Source organism: Alternaria dauci, chromosome 5 (genome assembly GCF_042100115.1).
Source record: "Alternaria dauci strain A2016 chromosome 5, whole genome shotgun sequence".
NCBI lineage: Eukaryota > Fungi > Ascomycota > Dothideomycetes > Pleosporales > Pleosporaceae > Alternaria > Alternaria dauci.
Window position 1 is genome coordinate 1,979,973 of NC_091276.1, and position 18,395 is coordinate 1,998,367.

Genomic DNA, 18,395 nt, shown 5'->3' on the forward strand with positions numbered 1-18,395 from the left:
ATGAGGCTGATATCTTCCAATCAAGTTGTAACCATGAAAGCCAGCCCGACTTGTCAGACGCTGTGGCAATAGATTCTGCGTAGCATCAATGTAAAGCCTGGAACACAGTCCTCCGTCCATGTTCAGCCTCCAGTTTTGATGCTTGCAAGAACCTCTCTCGACAAATGCTGAAATGACCAACTATGGCAAGGGAAGGAAAGCAGACAAGACAAACTGGAGTGGAGGATGAAGCATGAAACAAGAAGGAAATGGGAAGGATAGGAATCGAGCACAGGCAGGCATAGTGCATGAAAAGTGGAAAACGGAAAGACACGGGTCTCTGCTAGTGTCGTGTCGGGTTGTCAGAAGCAGAACTGTCAGAAATGAGGAGAGAGTGGGTCGTTGTGTGTCTCAGTTGGCTTGACTATCCAAGCCATGGTACCACGTAGATGAGGTAGGGGTAGAGTCTGAGTAGACATGATGGCACTGATCGAGAGCAGTGGGCGCTTCTTTGTGCATCCACAAGTCTTGCAGCACTTGCGCTTGCGTTTTTCATGAACGACCTGGTCATGTTTGCGCTTCTTGCTGTTGTCTTTGGGCGGCGTTCAAGCAGCTTCTGAGTCAGAATCTGAGCCAGACTCATCGTCTGAGTCGCCGGGCCTTCGCCTTTCGCCAGCCCTCGCGCGGCGATAAGGGTGGAAGTCAGTAAGATCTGGGTCATGAACCCACTGCCGGATGTCGAAGTTCCAAAGATAGATCTCCTCAGTACCTCGGCTGCGGACAACCTCATGACCCTTCCTAGTGTGAGGAACAGCGCCGTCGAAGGGCATGACGTTGGTGATAAGGTCCTCTGGGATTCTGCTCATGGCCAACCACTCGTTCTCGTGACTCTTCATGGCCCATAGTTCCATGTCTGATCTAGTGAGTTCATTCACGGAAAGCCAAATGAGGCCTCCAGAGTCGAGGATCTCGTCCAGTGTGCGCGACGGGCGGTCAGCTGGAGGGCCCTCATATGGAACAGCATCCAAGACCCAAATGGGGATTTCGACATCCCGGTCGGTGGTTGAAGATGTACGTGGGTCTGACTTGTCTGGAGAGTGGTTGACCTGGGTCGTTGACATCGTCGTCTTCAATGTTGCAGGCTCGAGTCTTGAGACATCGATCTCCGCTATCAGGAGACGGCGGGGAGCGCTGGTGCGGTTCTTATACATCTTACGAACAATATCTTCCGCGTCTTCTGTTTTGGGTCAGTGTTGGTAAAGTAGCCATTCGAAGCCAAGACTTACTGAGGGAACTCATAGCAGAGATACACGGAGTAGGTTCCTTCATCATTGTACCCTTGTAATGACGATGGATACGTTCTTTCGTAATATCCAAGTTTGGTTTGAAGGTTCCAATTGACTGAAAGGCGTTGCCGTCTTGAAACTTGAGGTCAGGCACTTCTTTGTGGCTGATATGGTTGATCTTGTTGACGAAAAGACTCAATGTCGCCGCGTTTTCGAAGTGGTACCGATAGAGTTTAGAAGGACGGTGCTTGCTTTGGCCACGTTCAAGTGCTTCCGGGTCGCTGAAATCACTGTATAATCTTAGTTATGTCGGTATGGTAGATTGAGGATGTACATACACCAACAAGGGATTTTGTAATACTGAGGTTGTAAAGTCCTTTTTGCTCTTCACCTTGCTGATACCTCCAGTGCTTGGTCTTGATGCCGGTGCCCGGGCTTTCTTAGGACGAGGTGCTTTCTTTGGAACGCGAGATGTCGGAGAAGGAGGAGTAGACCTGCTGAGATTCAAGGATGGAGTGGGTGGGACAGATGGTGCCATGATGCGCTGGCAATGCTGTCATGGAACGAAGACGAAGACTCTAACTTGGAATGTGGTTATGCTGAAGTGTAGATTGTGACTAGAGTAGTGGAGTGGGAAAGTTGGTAGAGTTGTGGAGGTTGGGAGAGAGTAAGAAGCAGTTTATATACCCGTAGGAGCGGTGGGAAACCGCAAAGCTAAAAAAGAGCAGGGCCACTAGCGAAGGTAATAGGTAGTAAGATACGGCTTTAACATCACCTTTGAGAGGAAGCATGAGCATGTTCGATGCTGCTTGATCGGAGCTCTTGCATCAAAGGTGAGAGTCGAACTGTCTCGAGTGGGGAAATTTGGGTCGGATCTCCTATGATTCGATGCCAGGAGTGAAGATCTGATTGCTTCTAGAGTTGATGTAAATGTAGTTGATTGTTCATTTTGCATTGATGGACTGCTGTACAGTACCTAGGTACTGGGTGCGGGCCGGGTTGAAGGTGAGAGAGCAGAACACTAGGTCGAACACATACATAGCTCTCTACGTGTATCATAAAGATCATGTATCGTGAGAGATGATATCGCGCCATGGCTGGAGGTCGACTTGTCGTGTGATGCGATGGAAGTCGAGTTCGCGCCGAATAGCCCACCTTCTGCCAAGAGCTGCGCGTGTCTGATTGGCAGTCGCAACCGCGTCTCAGCGAACTGTCCCTTGCGACACGCAGCACTCGGGCGCTTCACCACGACATTTCTAGAAATCACAATCGACCGCCTTCGCTTCAGCTACGATGAGCTCGTCTATAGAAACAGAGATTCTGAACAAGTACAACCTCACGACACTATACCCCTCAGCCTGGCCAGTGGAGAAGGACGAGGCCGACGAAGAGGATGCGTTTGACGAGCCGGCGCCCAAAGCTACCCCACAAGCGGTACGCCGGTCCAAGTCGCGATACTCGGTATTAGAGCCCAGCCCACGATACTCACGCCAAGTGCCGGGTGCAGAACGCTCCAAAGATGGCGTCGAGACATTGGTGCAGAAGGACGAGCAGGACCCGCTGGGCATGTACCCGAGCGTAGTGCAGGTGCTGCGGGCGAAGAACATTCAGGTCGAAGATGATATCAAGCTGCGTATGTTTGAGCCATATAGCAATACACACACGGCCTGTCTAACAGGCATACAGGCAACCGCTTCCTCTTGAGCTCCACTACCTTCTCGCCCTCTCTTTTCCTCTCCCAAGTCCACAATGAAGCATCCACCGACTCGCTCCTCGCCGGTCTTGACTTTCTCTCGCGGTCCATCGAAAAGAAGTCGGCCTCGCTCAAGGTCCTCGTAGAATCCAACTTCGATCGCTTCGTAGGCGCCAAAGCGACCATCGACCGTGTATACAATGAGATGCGGGACCAAGCGAAGGAGAAGGCAGAGGCGTCCAAGGCCCTGCAGCCAGGTAGAGAGAGGAGCCGCTCAAGTTTCTCGGGTCGAAAGACAAGCGCAACTCTGCCACCTGCCATGGTGGATTCTGTGCCGACGGAGAAGCGGAAGAATGCGCTTGTCAAGGAGAGCGAGTACGGTGTACATGGTATCAAGGTTCCTCTGACCGAAGTCGCGGTCAAAGCGGAAGAAGTCTGGGGCCCGGCGCTGAACGGACGTGAAAGGGAAGAGACATTAAAGTCCATTATGGAGTCACTGGAGCACCACCGGGGGCTGTTCGAGGTTGGGTCAGCCATGCAAGACGCCATACGCCGGAAAGACCACGAAACAATCACCGAAGAATACAAGCGCGCAAGGAAGTACGCCGAGGAAGCTCGGTATATTGTCGAACAGGCAACGTCTAATAAACGGCAACTTACCGACGCCGAGATACACCAGATCGTCGTGACCGCTAGGATGTGGTCAGATGTCGAGCGCCAGGTTGAGCGTTTCAAGCGCGACTCGTGGAAACGCCTGACCGCCGCGCATTTTACACACCTGCAGACCGGGACCGAAGAGACCAAATCGGACGAATATCTGAGCATCATCTCTATCATGCTCGAGCTCGGCGTGGAAGATAACCCAATATGGATATGGTTACTCTCACGCTACGAACACCTCAAGTTCCAGCTCACCTCCAAATGCCAGCATGCGCTGGTTGAGATTGAGATTCTCCGTCGTCATCTGGCGAATGGCGAGAAGACGAGCATGCGTATGCTACAAAAGCATCTCCGTTCGGTGCCCACCAGCAGCAACGTCAGCGCCGAACCCTCGAAGCTAGACACCCCAAAGGTGACCGAGTTCTGGGAACACGTATATGCGTCAATGAGCACCCTACTCTCCAACAAAACTGGACTCCTTGCTGAACTCGTTGAATACTGGGAAATTGTCCAGTCGTTCCTCTCTGGTCGCGCGCAACGGAACTTGCCCACTGGTCACCATGGCCAGTCTTCTGTTCATCACCGTCTCAGCAGTGAGAATAAAGCTGAGCTTGAGAGGGGCACAACTGAGCTTATCACCATTCTTCGGGACCACCTAGTCTCGTTCTTTTCCGACCCTCCCATTGAGGATGTTTCCATGCTCATGTCGCCACTGCCTACGAGCCCGACACCAACAACACCAGGAACACCACTGAGCGCAGCTTTGAGTCCCAAGTCTGCAACTAGGTTCAGATTCGATCCTGCCAAAGCACCGCCTCCCTCACCCAGTCGCGGAGAATCTTGGGAGAAGTATGCCTTCTGGCCCCCCAATGCGAACGCGCTTTCAGGATCGCACTATCTATCCAAGATGCTCGTGTTGATTGGCACTGCAGCCAACGAACTTGCTTCGTTGCAAGTTCCTGAGTCTGGAGGCGGCGGTCGCACTGATGAAGCTCTGCGAGCACTTCTGGGTGGCGTACGAGAACGTTGCATTCAAGCTGTATGTGCAGCCTGGAACACCGATGCTGAGAAGTTGAAGGTGCTTGAGGACTGGACTCGTCATGTTGATCGTAAAGACACTACCAACCTGCCCCAGCGTTTCCTAGCAGTACAGAGCTTCCTGCTCAACAATCTGCAGAAGATTTTGTATGTTGAGGCATCGAGCAAAACGCGAGTGGATGTGGTTGTACCACCGAGCAATAAGCTGCTGCAGATGGTCAGAAGCCAGTTCGTCACCAGCTTTTACAGGACGCTGAGTGGAATGGTTGAATGCGCTGAGAAAGGCAGGCAAGCTCTGGGTCCCGAATTCGAGATCAAGGGTGATGACCTTACCATCGACGAGCAAGACGACCAAAATGGCAACGACTGGGGTAGAGTCGACGCCAACAAGAAGGTAAGTCATTTCACATTCGACCATGTATCTTTTGCTAACAAGTCTCAGTCCATCCGCCTGCTTCTAACTCTCGCCAACATGGCCGCTTTCCAAACAGAGATAACCCCCCAGCTCCTCACTCTCTTCGAGACACTCTTCAGCGTTCAACTCACCGATGAAACAAATCGCATCCGAGACGTCCTCTCCCAGCTCGACGCGCAACTCTTCCGCTCCTACACCAAACCGCACGCCACAAAGATCCACAACACGATTGAATCCGGCATCTTCAGCCCATCTTGGGCGCCACCCCCCGACGGACGAAAGAGTGTCGCAGACCGCGACCCCAGCCCCTACGTCTTCACCGTCCTCCTCGACCTCGTAATCGTGCACACAGAGTCCTCTACCACATCCGCACCATTGACCCCACGCATCCTGCGTGCATTGTTCGAATCTACAACCAGCTCCCTCATCTCTACCTTCCAGTCCCCCAATCTCCCTTCGATTTCACTCCCGCAACTCATGCAAGCCACGCTCGACGTGGAATTCATGGCGCAGACGCTCGCTTCGTATACCACGGAGACGGCATCGCAGATCCAGACGGATATTTACCAGGTACTGGATCAGAAGACGGACAACGCGGCGAGGGTGCGGTTGCAGGATGAGCTGGGCAGTTTGAGAGTGAGTCTCAAGAGGCTGAGGGAGGGGACAAAGGTGCAGTTTGCTTGCTTTAGGAGGGTCAAGAGGGGTACGCTTGCTGGTGGTGCACAGGGCCAGGAAGGCGAGCAGAGGGGGAGATAGGATCGCTTCTTGGAGGATTTGGAGACGAGCGTGTTGCGTCCCTTGTGTGACAGGGTGCACGACGTTAGGCTAGACTAAGTAGGCGATTGGAGATAGATTGAATACCATTGAGTATGTCACGATGGTTGCGAATGCGTGACATGGGCGGGGTGCGAAAGTCGGCAAAAGAAGCTTAACGCTGTAATTGAAAAAATAAAGTTGGCGAAGAAGGACATGGGGAAGATTGGAGGAAGCAAGCATGAGTAGTCCAAGTATTCTGAGTGTAAATGTCTTGTTGTTCACAAATCTATCGCTCCAAAATGCGCACGTAGCGACCATGTTTCTACAAAGAACGCCGCTGATGCATCCATGTCCTATTCTCATTTGCATGCTCCTTTCCCTTTTACTGTTACAAGTCGTACAATACTGTTATACATCCTCCGACCCCGCAAAGGGATGTTGCTCAAAATACCGCAACAGCGTTTGGTAGAGTACCAACATGGTTCCCGACTGAACGCTTGTCCAGACCGCACGCGGGCCAACGCCTCTGAACCACCCAGCGATGCCTTCTGTCTTGTATATTATCTTCAGGCCTGTCATGACGGACGAAGTGTCGAGTGTGGCGGCGCCGTGGGCTTTGAGGGTTGTCGAGGGAGAAGAGGTGGATATTGGTCGACTCTGGGTTGACAGTGGCTTGGTCGTTTGCGACTGGGCTGAGTGTTTCGAGGTCGCGGCGGGCGACAGCGGGGGTATGGGTGCAATTGGAGACGCAGGAGAGGGACCATTGTGTTGCGTCTGAATGCGCGTCTTGACAACGTCGAGGGGTGTCGTTATAACGCCTGCCATGCCACCTGCGGTGCCTGCTGTTATAATCTCGAGCGGCAGGCCGATGTTGTTTGAGCCCATGTACTTCTTTGCCCAGCCCCGCTCTTCCTCGTAAAAGGCAAACTGCAATGCTGAGAAAGGGAGATCGCGCCAGAGCGTCGCCTTGTAGCCATGGAAAAGGGCGCTGTAGCCTTCGGTCCTTGCAATTGTTCGGGCAGCGTCAATAGTGCCGCGGTAATTGTAGCCCGAGTTGAAGTAGGGATTGTTGTAGCGGCCCTGTAATTGCAGACGGGTCTTGAGAACTTCGGACGGGACGTATGCGGGTGCAGCAGCGAGATCGGCGAGGAGACCTGGAAAATGTCAGTATGCACATGAACTCGAGCAGGTTGGGGAAGGTGTACCGGCTGAGAAGTATGCGACTGACGGCGCAACGCCATAGTCAATCATGGTTCGCTTCGTCCACTCGTATGCCCCAAAGAAGCACACGGTGCCTGCAAAAGACCCGAGGAAGGCTGGCTGCACCCCGCCATACAAGCCCCTGCGAAAGCCTTCTTGCCGCCATATGGTGTAGTATGTGTTGCCCATGGATGTGTACTTTGGAGGCATGTGCGGGTCGCCCTGTTGCCGCGTCTTGACAGTGTCCAGCGAATGCATCAACATATCACCCGTCGTGCCTCCTATTCCTCCTGCCAGCATTGCCTGTTTGTGATCAATTGGCATCCCTCATCTCGGCAGACTAGGCATCCTCACATGTAGGTATGGCGGCCGCGCTGCTTCCTCGTCTATCTCGTCGTCGTCCATTGCTGCCCGCCTGGTATCCTCCATGGGCAGCTCGACTGCGTGTGCTGTGTTTGCGACATTTCTCCGGCTACCGTCGGTCAGGGTGGTGGTAGAGTCTCCGTTTGTGAAGAAGTTGGCCACGCGGGCAAGTACCATGAGCGCTTCGATGGTAGTGGTGGATAGAGGGAACTGGCGTGTGTGGAAGTCGGAGAGGAGCAAATATGGGAGAAGGATTCAATGTGCAAGGGTATACTTTGGAGAGTGACGTTGCTGCCACTCGCGGCCGTGCGATGATGTTCAGTCTGGAAAATTTCGGCCAAGACCGGGACCGCGCATCCCACATCCCTGCAAGCCCTGGCTATCTGCTATCAAAAGCACAGGGACTAGATGACGGCTGAATGCAGGCAAGACTACCTCAACTATCTCTACGCGAATGCTATCAATGCACTTGTTGCACATCTGTCTTGTCCAGAGACAACATGGTGTCGTTGTAGATCAGTATATCATCTAGGCTAAGCCTTGCAAAATTTAGCGCCTACTGATGACCCACGTGAGCCCCAGCCATCGTGTTTACATCTCGAGTCTCTCTGCATCCGATCAACACCACACCGCCCCCACCTTTTTCCGCCCACGACGCATTTTTCTGCTTGGATTTTCGCTTCATTTTAATCGCACGAGTTACGCGACTTGATCTATACCACTCACCATGTCTCACTCGTGGCTTCAGAGGAAGCGCAAAGCTGATTTGATTGACCTTGCGCAGAAGGCTAGACTTCCCGAGTAGGCTAGGAATCCATCTTGCGCATGCATCGCAGCACTGACGCGTGGTTTGCAGTGCCGACGGCTATCTGAAAGATGATCTCGTGCAGATTCTGGAAAACCATCTCAACTCCAACGAAGGCATCTTTTCCAAACTTCCCGAGTTTCGCGACTACTATGGCCGCAATGGATCACCGATAAAGCGCGAGCAGTCTTCGCCGGCAGAAGCGTTCACAGCGACCAAGACGACGCGTCGTCGAACTCTTAACAAGGAGTCCTCGTATGTCGAACGTGAATACGCGACGCGTTACGCGCCGACACTAACATCCGCGCAGTCCAGAGTCTACCCCCATTATCTCACCCGAAGTCCGCAGCGTTGTCGCGCGCACACCAAAGCCCAAGGTCGTCTCTCGTCGCGTGTCCGAGGTGCTCGCTGAAGCCGAGCCCCAAGCCAAAGCTGTCTCTCGTCGCGTTTCCAACATTGTCTCCGAAGCCACACCGAAAGCCGTATCGCGTCGTGTTTCCGAGGTGTTCAATGAAGTCGACATCCCGGCATCGCCTGCACAACTGGCTGAAGTTGCAGATCAATCCTTCCAAGAAATCCAGACCAAGGCTGTTGAGCTTTGGGACAGGACGCGCATCGATGAGCTGAAGGAATTCATTCGCGAAAATGCTAGCTCCGTGGCTACGATCCAGACTATCATTCTGCTCATCGAAGCTGTCGGACTGCAGTGGAATACGCTCGACACAACCCCGTTATTCGCTACACCCGCCGCCCTCAGCTCGTACTCGAACAGTCAAGACGTTCGGGGACCAGACTTCTGGGCGCTGCTCTCGGCGGAATGGTGGTCACCAGCTACTCTCTGGTCGCTCACCAGCTGGGTCCTACCACTCATGTTCTCATACTTCTTCAACCTGACTCTTCGCACAAACACCTCACGCAAGTCTTCGGACCGCCAATATCCTGCTGACCCCCTCATCTTCAACATTGCGCGGGCAATCTTGTCATACAGTGCCTACCGGGAGACTGTCAACCTGGCACTCGCACCAAGTGCCTGGGGCCCCTTTTCCGAGTTCGCTGTTGCGCGTGTGGGGAACAACGTGCCAGGAGGCTACTACGGGCTGCAAATCGGCTCGCTGGTTGGTATACTCGTCAGCCTATACGATGCTGCACTGAAGAAGTAGACGCCGGCTGGTCTAGAAGATAAATCTCAACCACGTTCGTGCGCAACAGTCTGGTGATACTTGTGTGCTCAACGGCGTTTGGATACACTATACTTGGATCTTGGGTTGCAGCTGCCCTGCATCTGGATGCAGAGGCCAAGGAAGGCGTTGGAGGGCTGGGAGGGAAGAGTCCATTGGGCGTTTTGCAACTATTCGTCGCCTAATCCACTTCTTCTGCTATGATCTAATAAGAGTTCAATTGACCTTTTGAGAAGCAGCGACCACAAGCCACTCGGGCACCTCGGTTGTCCCGAGATCCAGACCCTGAAACACGTGTGGGGAACCGTCGCGCTCACTATCGATAACCCCAAGCGCGAAAAGACCACGCCATCACCCCCTCCTCCACTTCTAACACTGAGCAACCCAACAGCTTGAACCCATTGTTCCACACACTCTTGCTTTCCCTATATATCCCAATTGAACCACACACAACATGTCGGGCCAATTCATGCAGATGTTGCAGAATATGCAACAGCGATCCGGACGGTATTTAGCACAGACGTCTTCTCAGCATTCGATAGGTCACTAACGCGTCATGATCAAGGTCTTTGGATGACCTGCGAAACTCTGATGACAATATATCGGGCATGGACGCCATGGAGCTTCGTGGATGGGCCTATGCAAACCCTACGGCGCCCAGCCGCGACCTCAAGGATCCCGTAGGCAAGACCCTCCTTGCTGCATTCAACAAAGAGTTCGATGCGCTACAAAATTACTGCGAAATTATGATCAAACAACTCGGAGGAACTGAAGAAGCTCGTGAGACTCTCAGACAGGATCTGTACTCGAAACGATGGGGCCCTGCGCGTACGCCCATCTATGCTGTGCTACTGCCAGCGTTGCACATGATGCCAAACAACAAAGAAGAACTACTAGGCATCGCCAGATATTTAGCCAACGACCTCAAAGTACCCGTCGACGGAAAAGATGTCGTGGGCAGCACAGCCCTCTTCTGGGCAATCTCAACCAAACCCTACGTACAGCCAGAATTCGCGCAGATTCTCTTCGATGCCGGAGGCTCTGTCAACACCAAGAACCGTTTCAGTGCCACCGCTGGTGCCGAGATCGCGCAAGCTGACATCCACGGCGACACAAGCAAGAACGTGCAGATGTTGAAGTGGTACGTTGAGCATGGTGGAGATGTTGTAACCAAGGACGGTGATGGAATGAACATCAAAACGCTGGTCGAGATGATGGAGAGAAAGGTGCCGGCTATGAGTGCGGTTCTGAAGCAAGGACATGGTCCCAGGAAAGAGGGTGAATGCACTAATTGTGGGAGGAGCCCGAAGGAGGGCAAGACCTTCCCGGCATGTGCAACCTGTAGAAAGGCGAGGTATTGCTCGCAGGAGTGTCAGAAGGTGGATTGGAGGGTGCACAAGACGACTTGCAAGGCTTCGTAGAGGGCGTGGGACGATGGCAGCGCTCGAGCATTCCGCTCTTCCGTATGCATGAGGTTTCAAAGCTTCTATCATGCATCTCGGGTTACTAAAAGTATAAACAGTGTTTTATGTTGAAAATTCCAGGAAGATAGTAGCAATCTACACGTTGCGGGTACAAGTCAATGATAACAAGCTTCTTCGTGTTGAGAAGCGCTGGATCTTGACGTTGCGGGCTATGTATCAAGCACTACATGCACTTGGAAAGTGGGGCACTGTGAAGCATTAGCGTGCATGCACGATGATGACTACGTCACGCGTAATGATCTGACCGCCATCCTCAAATCCACGTAGCCATGCCCAAATATTCTTGAATTGATAATTACCATTTTCTCATTAAATTCCTGGGCCTTACAGAATTCCCAAAATGCGACTAAACCCAAATGGCGACGCATCAACCTTTCCTAAACGTTCAGCCCTGCCACACATTGCTGGTACACCAAAAGACAATGCTTGGTTTTGGGTGAGACTTTTCTCTCACAAAACACAACTTGAGATATACTGACTTTGTTGCAGGGCGGCCACGACGAACTGGGTCGATTAAACCTCCTCACTCCAGAGCGAATAGCAAAAGTGACACAAGAGAATGTCAAGACAGGAGAGTCAGTGTCACTGGACTTGCCATTGAACGTGCCGGGCCCAGCGTTCTTCGGACGAAAAGAATTCAATCACCGCATCAAAACCATAGGCCCCGGCGCTTTCGATGACGAAGTGGCATTCAACACGCAAAGCAGCAGCCAGTGGGACGGCTTCCGCCATTTCGCGCATCCAAAATATAACTGCCACTACAACGGCGTCCTCTCTGACGAGATCATGGCAAACTTAGACGACGGCGACGACGGCGAAGAAGCACCTGAGCGCTCAAGAAAACTCGGCATCGATGCCTGGGCCAAGAAAGGCATCATAGGCCGCGGTATCCTCCTCGACGTGTACTCCTGGGCCCAGAAATCAGGCAAGACATACGATGCTTTCACCCAGCACCCCATCACAGCCGACAATCTCCGCGCATGCGCAGAGTCGCAAGGCACGTCCTTTCAAACCGGTGACATACTCTTAATACGCACCGGATGGCTCTCGACATACAATGCTCTGTCGCCCGCCCAGAAATCCGATCGCAGCACCATGCCGCTAGACCAACACTTTTACGCTGGTCTTGATGCTACGGAAGCCATGAAAGACTTTTTGTACGATAACTATTTTGCGGCTGCTGCGACGGACAATTCGAACTTTGAGGTTTGGCCGCCGGAGAGCTGGGAGGGGAGTTTGCATGCGTGTATGCTTAGTATGTGGGGGATGCCGATTGGAGAGCTTTGGGATCTCGAGACGCTGGCGGACATGTGTCGGGAGAAGGAGAGGTGGGAGTTTTTGCTTGTTAGTAAACCGGTTGATGTGCCTGGGGGTGTTGGGAGCTTGCCGAATGCGGTTGCGATATTCTGAGGCGATGGTTTGTTGTGCGGATACCCAAGTTGGAGGTTGTTGATGTTTTCATGGCTTTCTCGTGCGTCAGGGGTGGTAGTGTCGTAGTCAGCGCAGTTATCCCTTTTGTGGATTTGTATTTATTCCACTAATGTGCACATTCATTCTGTTGGAGGTCCACTGGGACACCGATATTGTATACGACAAACATGATATTTCCTGCTAGAGTGCCATCTTGGGTGGGATTGGAGGCTGACGAGATTCCGCGCTAGTGGGCTGGGGCTGTGGGGAAGGGAAACAGTCGCCGAAGACGCGACCTGATCGCGATCGCGAAAACCCTCACACAGCACCAACTGTATCGACGCGACATCGACCAAGACCGTCCGCTCTGCAATAACTCTTTCGTGTTCATTGATCGTCTGAGCACTTGTTCCGTGTTCTCACTCGGGGCGCTTTTGCTTGTCGCTGCGCTGTTCCTTCTGTACCGCCACGTCATCATCGACCTTCCCGTTTGAACATTGAGTTCCGAGCCTTTCTATCCTCCACAGACACGATAACGTCCTGTCGCATCATCACTCCTTCTTGCTCATCCGGGTCAAATAGACTCGACGTGCTTGCATGTGCGTCGATAGAGGCCCCCATTGTGAGCGTCTGCCAATCGGAATGCAGATGCTTGCATGAAGTCTTCCTTTTTTTCTGTGTCCCTTTCGAAGACACGGTCACGGTAAAGTCTCCCAGGTGAGAAGGCACCAATTTCGGATTCACGTTGCGCGAGTCCTGCCCGCTTGAAAAGTTGCGAGACACCGAGAGTTCAGTCCCTTGGATCTCTGGATAGACCAGACCGCTGCCACCAACGCCAATGATGCGCTTGATCCGTGGAACGCTCGCGAATATTAGGGAGAGACTGGAAACAGACCTGGCACCTGTCAGCTTTGGAAATGGTCGAATCGATTGAACCTACTGAGTCAGGACGACGAGCTCGACTGCATCGCCTGCGTTTCGTCAGAATCCTGGCGCACGATGTCCGTCAAGATTACTTACGGGTGGGATTATGACTAGAAGCTAACCTCAAAGTGGCCCATATCTGGCCTCCAGCAACGAATGCTACACTGCAGAGTCAGAACCGCGGCGTCTTGGTGATCAGGCTAGCGGACGTACATTGCTCGAATACCGAAGAGTATCGCTGCTGTGAAGCTTTTCTCTTTATCCAACGACAATTTCCAGAGGACCGGAACCATCCAAAAAGCCAAGACAAGGTCTGTAGCCATATTGGACCCTATGACCGCCATCGTAAGGCCGCCGTTGCTACATCGCAGTGAATGCGGAGTCCACTCTGGGATTCCACACTGGAAAGAGATAGCAAAGGTTGAGAATATCATAAAGACCGCAATCATGCCGAATAGAATAATTTTCGCTCTTCGGGTTTGTGGGACCACGCGTTCGATAAGCAAAGCAGAAGATAGCTTTGCGAGTGCCATCGTAAGGACCACGAGTATCCCGGCGATATGCGTTGCCTACGACAACTGATTAGTTTTAGAAAGCCATCGGTGACGGAGCAGTCGACCTTGAAGAACAAAGAGACATCCTCATCACTGAGATCTTTCATGTCCTTTCCCAAGCCACCATGAATGGCGTATTGCCAACTGACAGTCGCACCTAGATACACAACCTGTGACGAGGTCAGTACTGTTCGTTCTCTGGAGGATTGGGTTCCCCTACAGTCGCCGCAACGATTGCTACGTCGTCAAGACCAGCTTTGACCTTTTGGCAACGACTCTGCCACAACCGCGCAAATAGCACGCCCGCTGTTATGATCGCCCATGTGTAGGTGGAGACGATGATGAAGCCGCTCCTTGACGTTGCGGCGATGCCACGACCTTCATCCGATCCTGCGGGTACCATTGTGTAAAACCGACAAACTAGTAACGAACATGGAGTCGTACGGGAACCGACCCTAGGAAACCTGTACGAATTATGCTGACCGTTGGAGTATGCGTGGAATCCAGTTCTGGGGAGATGTGCAGCTTATCCTGACCGTTGAAGCACACGTCCCGCACGGCTCCGTCTCACTTTCATCGCACCGACTCTCAGCCACGCACTCGGACAGATCTTGGGTACGCATTTGAGGCCATCAACCTAAAAGTATACCCCATGGTTGGGCTTCCAACACAAGCCGCTGAACGGAAAGATGTCATTGGTGTGTTTCCACAATCTTTAAGTCCGCTGCATGCTTACTGTCTGTGCATGTGCATAGCCGCTAGTCCTGCTTCCGCAATCCCCATGTCTATCCGCTGCGTACATCCAAGCCGTACTTCGCTAAAGCGTCTGCTGACCACGCCAACATTACAATCTGCGCGAGGCGCGTCGCAAAGGGATGCATCTCCTCTCGCTGCGCGATGGCACCTGGGCATCCTCACCGTTGAAAGACGAGAGATTAAAATAGACAGGTTGTGTCCCTTGCTTAGTTAAGCTCGATGGTAATTAATAAAGCGGAACGGTTCGCTCAATCATATCCCGATTGCCCGTAGATGAGCTCGAATCAGTGGTATCGCGTATAAACCCCGCAGCACGTTGCGTCAAAAGAAGTCAAACTGCCGTTATTCGCTCCGGATCCGATGCGGGCGGCCCCGGGCCCACGCGAGCCTATTTGCTGGAGCAACTGCGAATCTCAACCCATGCAACGAACGGCATGAACGTACCCTGATGAGACGCCCGACGCGTCGGATTTAACCTTTCGAGTGTAGTGATGTCGGAGAAACGACCCTGAGCGGGAGCGGACCATTGCCTAAGTTCGATAACATATCCTGCGTATATTATAGGTCACTATTCAAGGGTACTCCAGCTGAACAACCCAGTAAGTGCGCCGCCAATCACCGTGACCTGTTGTGCAACGCAGCTCGGAGTTTCCATTCGTTGTCCTAAAGTGATGGTGGCGTGAACACCTCTCAATACCTTCTCTCTGCTCTACAGTTCCGCACGTCGCCCACTGACCACTGGTTTGGACAATTTGTGTGCCAGCATGGAGCTCAGCACTTACAAGCCGGATGCTGACCTCGACATCATGGAGCAAGGGTCTAATCAGAGTGAGAAACTGGGAGCAACTCTTCCAAATGCGCCTGTAGGAGGACGGTCGCCAAACCAGCTTGAAGTAAGTATCATCTGACCTGCTTCACCAAGGAGCATCGTTGACGAGAACAGAGGTACATAAACCTCTCTGCTGTGATTAATTTCGCCGTCATCATCCTCGCGTCATGGGAGTCATTTGCAGTGACCTTTCAGTTCGCCTTGACCAACGGTGGCCCGGCCTCTATCTTCTACGGCAGTATCTTGGCAGGTATCGGCGCCTGTGCCGTTGGTTTCTCGCTGGCAGAGCTGGCTTCGATGTATGTCTCTAGCACCAGATCGAGACGCTCGTTAATATCTCGATAGAGATCCCACCGTCGGTGCTCAGTACCGCTGGTCAGCCAATCTCGCTCCTGTTGCCCCTCGCTTTTGGGGATTGTTACAAGGTAGGTCGACGTACCCCACGATACCTACCAGAACTGACCTCACAACAGGATGGATCACTGTCGGAGCCTGGTGCTTCGCTTGTGCTGGACCGCCTTCCATTCTTGCGAACATGATCACCTCGTTGGCGATCTTTAACAACGAGAACTATGTCCCTCAAAGATGGCACACCAGTCTTATCATGATTGCGATCATGATTATACCCTTCACATTTAACCTTTGGTTTCGAAAGCTCCTTGACACCTTCGAGATCACAGGTGGCATACTCCACATATGCCTCTTCGTTGTGGTAATTGTCGTCTTTGTTGTATTTGGACCGCGCAGCGACCCTGCATTCGTCTTCAAGACACTGACATGGGAGGAGTCTGGTTGGAACAACAAGGGTGTGTCTTGGGGTCTCGGACTTCTGAGTATGACATTCTCCGTTACTGGAGCTGACAGCGTTCTGCACATGTGTACGTCTATACAGTCTCGCATGGCGCTCTTTCACTGATTAGATGTGTAGGCGACGAGGTCAAGAAGGTGCGCACGCGTGTGCCGCGCAGTATCATCATCACATGTGTCGCAAACTCAATCATGTTGATCATCTTTGCTACCATTCTCCTGTTCTACATGGGCCCACTCGATGATGTCGTGGCTACGCCGCTTCCACTGCTATGGATCCTCTACAACATTAGTGGCTCATCAGTAGCAGCCAATGTTCTCACCGCGCTCATAGCGGTGATCTTCTTCTTCGCACTCTTCAACATCTTTGCTTCGGTCTCGAGATTAGTGTGGGTGTTTGCCCGCGATAACGGCCTGCCCTTCTCCAACTTCTTCTCATACGTATGTAGCCTGCTCGGCTTCGCGTGTTGCGCTGACTGACAATGTTAGGTCCATCCTACACTCAAACTCCCGGTCAATGCTCTTCTCCTCGTCGGAACCATCGTAACCTGTCTGTCTCTAATCTACATCGCCAGCGCAACCGCCTTCAATGCACTTATCTCCCTGCAAGCGTTCGCCCTGCATATATCATACTTCTTTCCGATCCTGTTTATGCTGCTGCGCAAGATTCGAGGCCCGTCTCCACCATATGGACCATTCAAGATGGGTGTTGTCGGTGTACCCGTCAACATGTTCGCGCTATGCTACCTGGTTTTCGTCGTACTTTGGATGCCGTTTCCACAGGTTCTGCCGGTCACAGGAGATAACATGAACTATGCGGGGCCTATATTTGGTGCTGTAGTGCTTGGAGCTCTCGCACATTGGTTCATCAGTGGGCATAGGACCTTTAAGATGCCTGTAATCCGGTACGAGTAGGACTGGAGTGACAATAAATCTGGTTGTACTGGATATTTTGTTTGGTATAAAGGAGGTTCGGGAAAAAATCGATTCGCAACCGAGTCTTCTGTACATAGAAGAAATGAGCCAGGCTTGTCCCTTACATAACATTAGCGTTTCGCCTAGTGGTTGGGGTGCCACACGAGCAGCTATCCGGCGCAGGGCAGGATCTCCAGCTCCACATACCCTTCCTCACATCATCTGGCTAGCATGCCCGCCGCATACCTGCATATGACTGCGCCGCAACGTGATCAGAGGAGTCAACGCAGAAAAGCAACAATGAAGGACGTCTTAGCGGTCTGCCTGTTATGTAAAATACCCGAAACCCGCATGATTGGTCTTTTCAACAGCGATCTTCGCCTTTACGAACGTTGTTTACTCGTGTTACACGGGGCTGACGGGACGACGTCAGATGCTGACGGCTTCATAGTATAAGGAGGGTGGAGACGATGCGTATAGAACAAACCCTGATATCGCATGCTCGGCTGCTTTACGGAACGTACTACCATTTCGTTGCAAACTCGTGTTCCTATATCGGAGCTACCCTACGATGGCTCCGACCCTTCCACCCATGCCGCTACCTGGCCTCGTCATAGTCCCGAATTGGACGGCCCAGCACCAAGAGTCCTTTCTCATGAAAAATGAAGACACCCCCAAGGGCAAGTGTCAAAGTCTGGTCAGCTACCTCACACCTGATGGCAAAGCTGGAGCTCCATTTCTTCAGATCAAAGAAGAAGAACCAGATGTCATCCTATTCAGGACGATGGAAGGACAAGAGGCGATGCGAATCAATGTTGAGCGGCACAATATCAAGCTCAAGACTGAATATAGAGCACTGCGGAGTGCGGATGCGAAGGCGATATGGGATGTTCATCTGAAGATCTCATGGAGAGTTCCTAGATGGGGTATGTTGTTTCCTCGTCCCTATCCGCTCCTCCTTGATCCTTTTGTCCAACTAACATGCATCTTTATTAGACCTCTTGATCCACGACAAGTACCTCGAGAACCAAAGCATCGAGTTTGAGAAGGACGTCGCGGGTGAAGAAAAGGGTCTCGTCGCCAATGGCATTCCGGTTATGACCGTCTCTCGACATGCCAAGTGGGCGCATCGGCATGCGGAGTGGGAGGTTCATGTAGCGCCGGGTATGGACCTCTTGTTGGCGTTGGGTATGGCATGGATCCGGTCAGATCAGCAGAAGACAGCCGATGCCGCATCGGGCACGGTCATCATGTTTTAAAAAGGCGAATAATGTCTCTGCTGGGCGCCAAAGTATGCCTTGTTGAGAATGAAAGGGCGTTGTTCATGTATCCAGAACATCGTG

General features: G+C 52.4%; 8 protein-coding genes across 8 annotated transcripts; 5 read left to right on the top strand and 3 right to left on the bottom strand.

Annotated features, from left to right (window-relative positions):
* Positions 1-584: 584 nt before the first annotated feature.
* On the bottom strand, positions 585-1,803 carry ACET3X_006133 (uncharacterized protein; the record flags this gene model as incomplete). The annotated part of the gene is made up of 3 exons (XM_069452311.1): positions 585-1,216; positions 1,266-1,555; positions 1,604-1,803. The coding sequence occupies 3 exons, from the start codon at positions 1,801-1,803 to the stop codon at positions 585-587; spliced, it is 1,122 nt and encodes a 373-aa protein (XP_069306493.1).
* Positions 1,804-2,558: 755 nt separating this feature from the next.
* Positions 2,559-5,827, top strand: ACET3X_006134 (uncharacterized protein; the record flags this gene model as incomplete). The annotated part of the gene is made up of 3 exons (XM_069452312.1): positions 2,559-2,898; positions 2,952-5,050; positions 5,099-5,827. 3 exons carry the CDS (start codon positions 2,559-2,561, stop codon positions 5,825-5,827), a joined length of 3,168 nt encoding a protein of 1,055 aa, XP_069306494.1.
* Positions 5,828-6,097: 270 nt separating this feature from the next.
* Positions 6,098-7,691, bottom strand: ACET3X_006135 (uncharacterized protein). Its single transcript, XM_069452313.1, has 3 exons — positions 7,382-7,691; positions 7,033-7,330; positions 6,098-6,981 (listed from the first exon to the last, which is right to left on the bottom strand). The coding sequence occupies exons 1-3, from the start codon at positions 7,565-7,567 to the stop codon at positions 6,236-6,238; spliced, it is 1,230 nt and encodes a 409-aa protein (XP_069306495.1). The 5' UTR covers positions 7,568-7,691; the 3' UTR covers positions 6,098-6,235.
* A 426-nt stretch (positions 7,692-8,117) lies between these two features.
* Positions 8,118-9,355, top strand: ACET3X_006136 (uncharacterized protein; the record flags this gene model as incomplete). Its single annotated transcript, XM_069452315.1, has 3 exons — positions 8,118-8,191; positions 8,247-8,450; positions 8,506-9,355. 3 exons carry the CDS (start codon positions 8,118-8,120, stop codon positions 9,353-9,355), a joined length of 1,128 nt encoding a protein of 375 aa, XP_069306496.1.
* Positions 9,356-9,827: 472 nt separating this feature from the next.
* Positions 9,828-12,267, top strand: ACET3X_006137 (uncharacterized protein; the record flags this gene model as incomplete). The annotated part of the gene is made up of 4 exons (XM_069452316.1): positions 9,828-9,880; positions 9,939-10,651; positions 11,247-11,293; positions 11,347-12,267. 4 exons carry the CDS (start codon positions 9,828-9,830, stop codon positions 12,265-12,267), a joined length of 1,734 nt encoding a protein of 577 aa, XP_069306497.1.
* A 474-nt stretch (positions 12,268-12,741) lies between these two features.
* On the bottom strand, positions 12,742-14,148 carry ACET3X_006138 (uncharacterized protein; the record flags this gene model as incomplete). Its single annotated transcript, XM_069452317.1, has 6 exons — positions 12,742-13,162; positions 13,208-13,238; positions 13,288-13,355; positions 13,405-13,760; positions 13,811-13,915; positions 13,966-14,148. 6 exons carry the CDS (start codon positions 14,146-14,148, stop codon positions 12,742-12,744), a joined length of 1,164 nt encoding a protein of 387 aa, XP_069306498.1.
* Positions 14,149-15,265: 1,117 nt separating this feature from the next.
* Positions 15,266-17,052, top strand: ACET3X_006139 (uncharacterized protein; the record flags this gene model as incomplete). The annotated part of the gene is made up of 6 exons (XM_069452318.1): positions 15,266-15,394; positions 15,445-15,629; positions 15,676-15,755; positions 15,804-16,208; positions 16,259-16,578; positions 16,627-17,052. 6 exons carry the CDS (start codon positions 15,266-15,268, stop codon positions 17,050-17,052), a joined length of 1,545 nt encoding a protein of 514 aa, XP_069306499.1.
* A 571-nt stretch (positions 17,053-17,623) lies between these two features.
* Positions 17,624-18,311, top strand: ACET3X_006140 (uncharacterized protein; the record flags this gene model as incomplete). Its single annotated transcript, XM_069452319.1, has 2 exons — positions 17,624-17,978; positions 18,049-18,311. 2 exons carry the CDS (start codon positions 17,624-17,626, stop codon positions 18,309-18,311), a joined length of 618 nt encoding a protein of 205 aa, XP_069306500.1.
* Positions 18,312-18,395: the final 84 nt, after the last annotated feature.

Coding starts and splice junctions, on each gene's coding strand:
- ACET3X_006135 (XM_069452313.1), bottom strand. CDS start 7,567: ATGGTACTTGCCCGCGTGGCCAACTTCTTCACAAACGGAGACTCTACC. Junction 7,331..7,381: donor CGCGGCCGCCATACCTACAT/GTGAGGATGCCT, acceptor GATCACAAACAG/GCAATGCTGGCAGGAGGAAT. Junction 6,982..7,032: donor AGTCGCATACTTCTCAGCCG/GTACACCTTCCC, acceptor GACATTTTCCAG/GTCTCCTCGCCGATCTCGCT.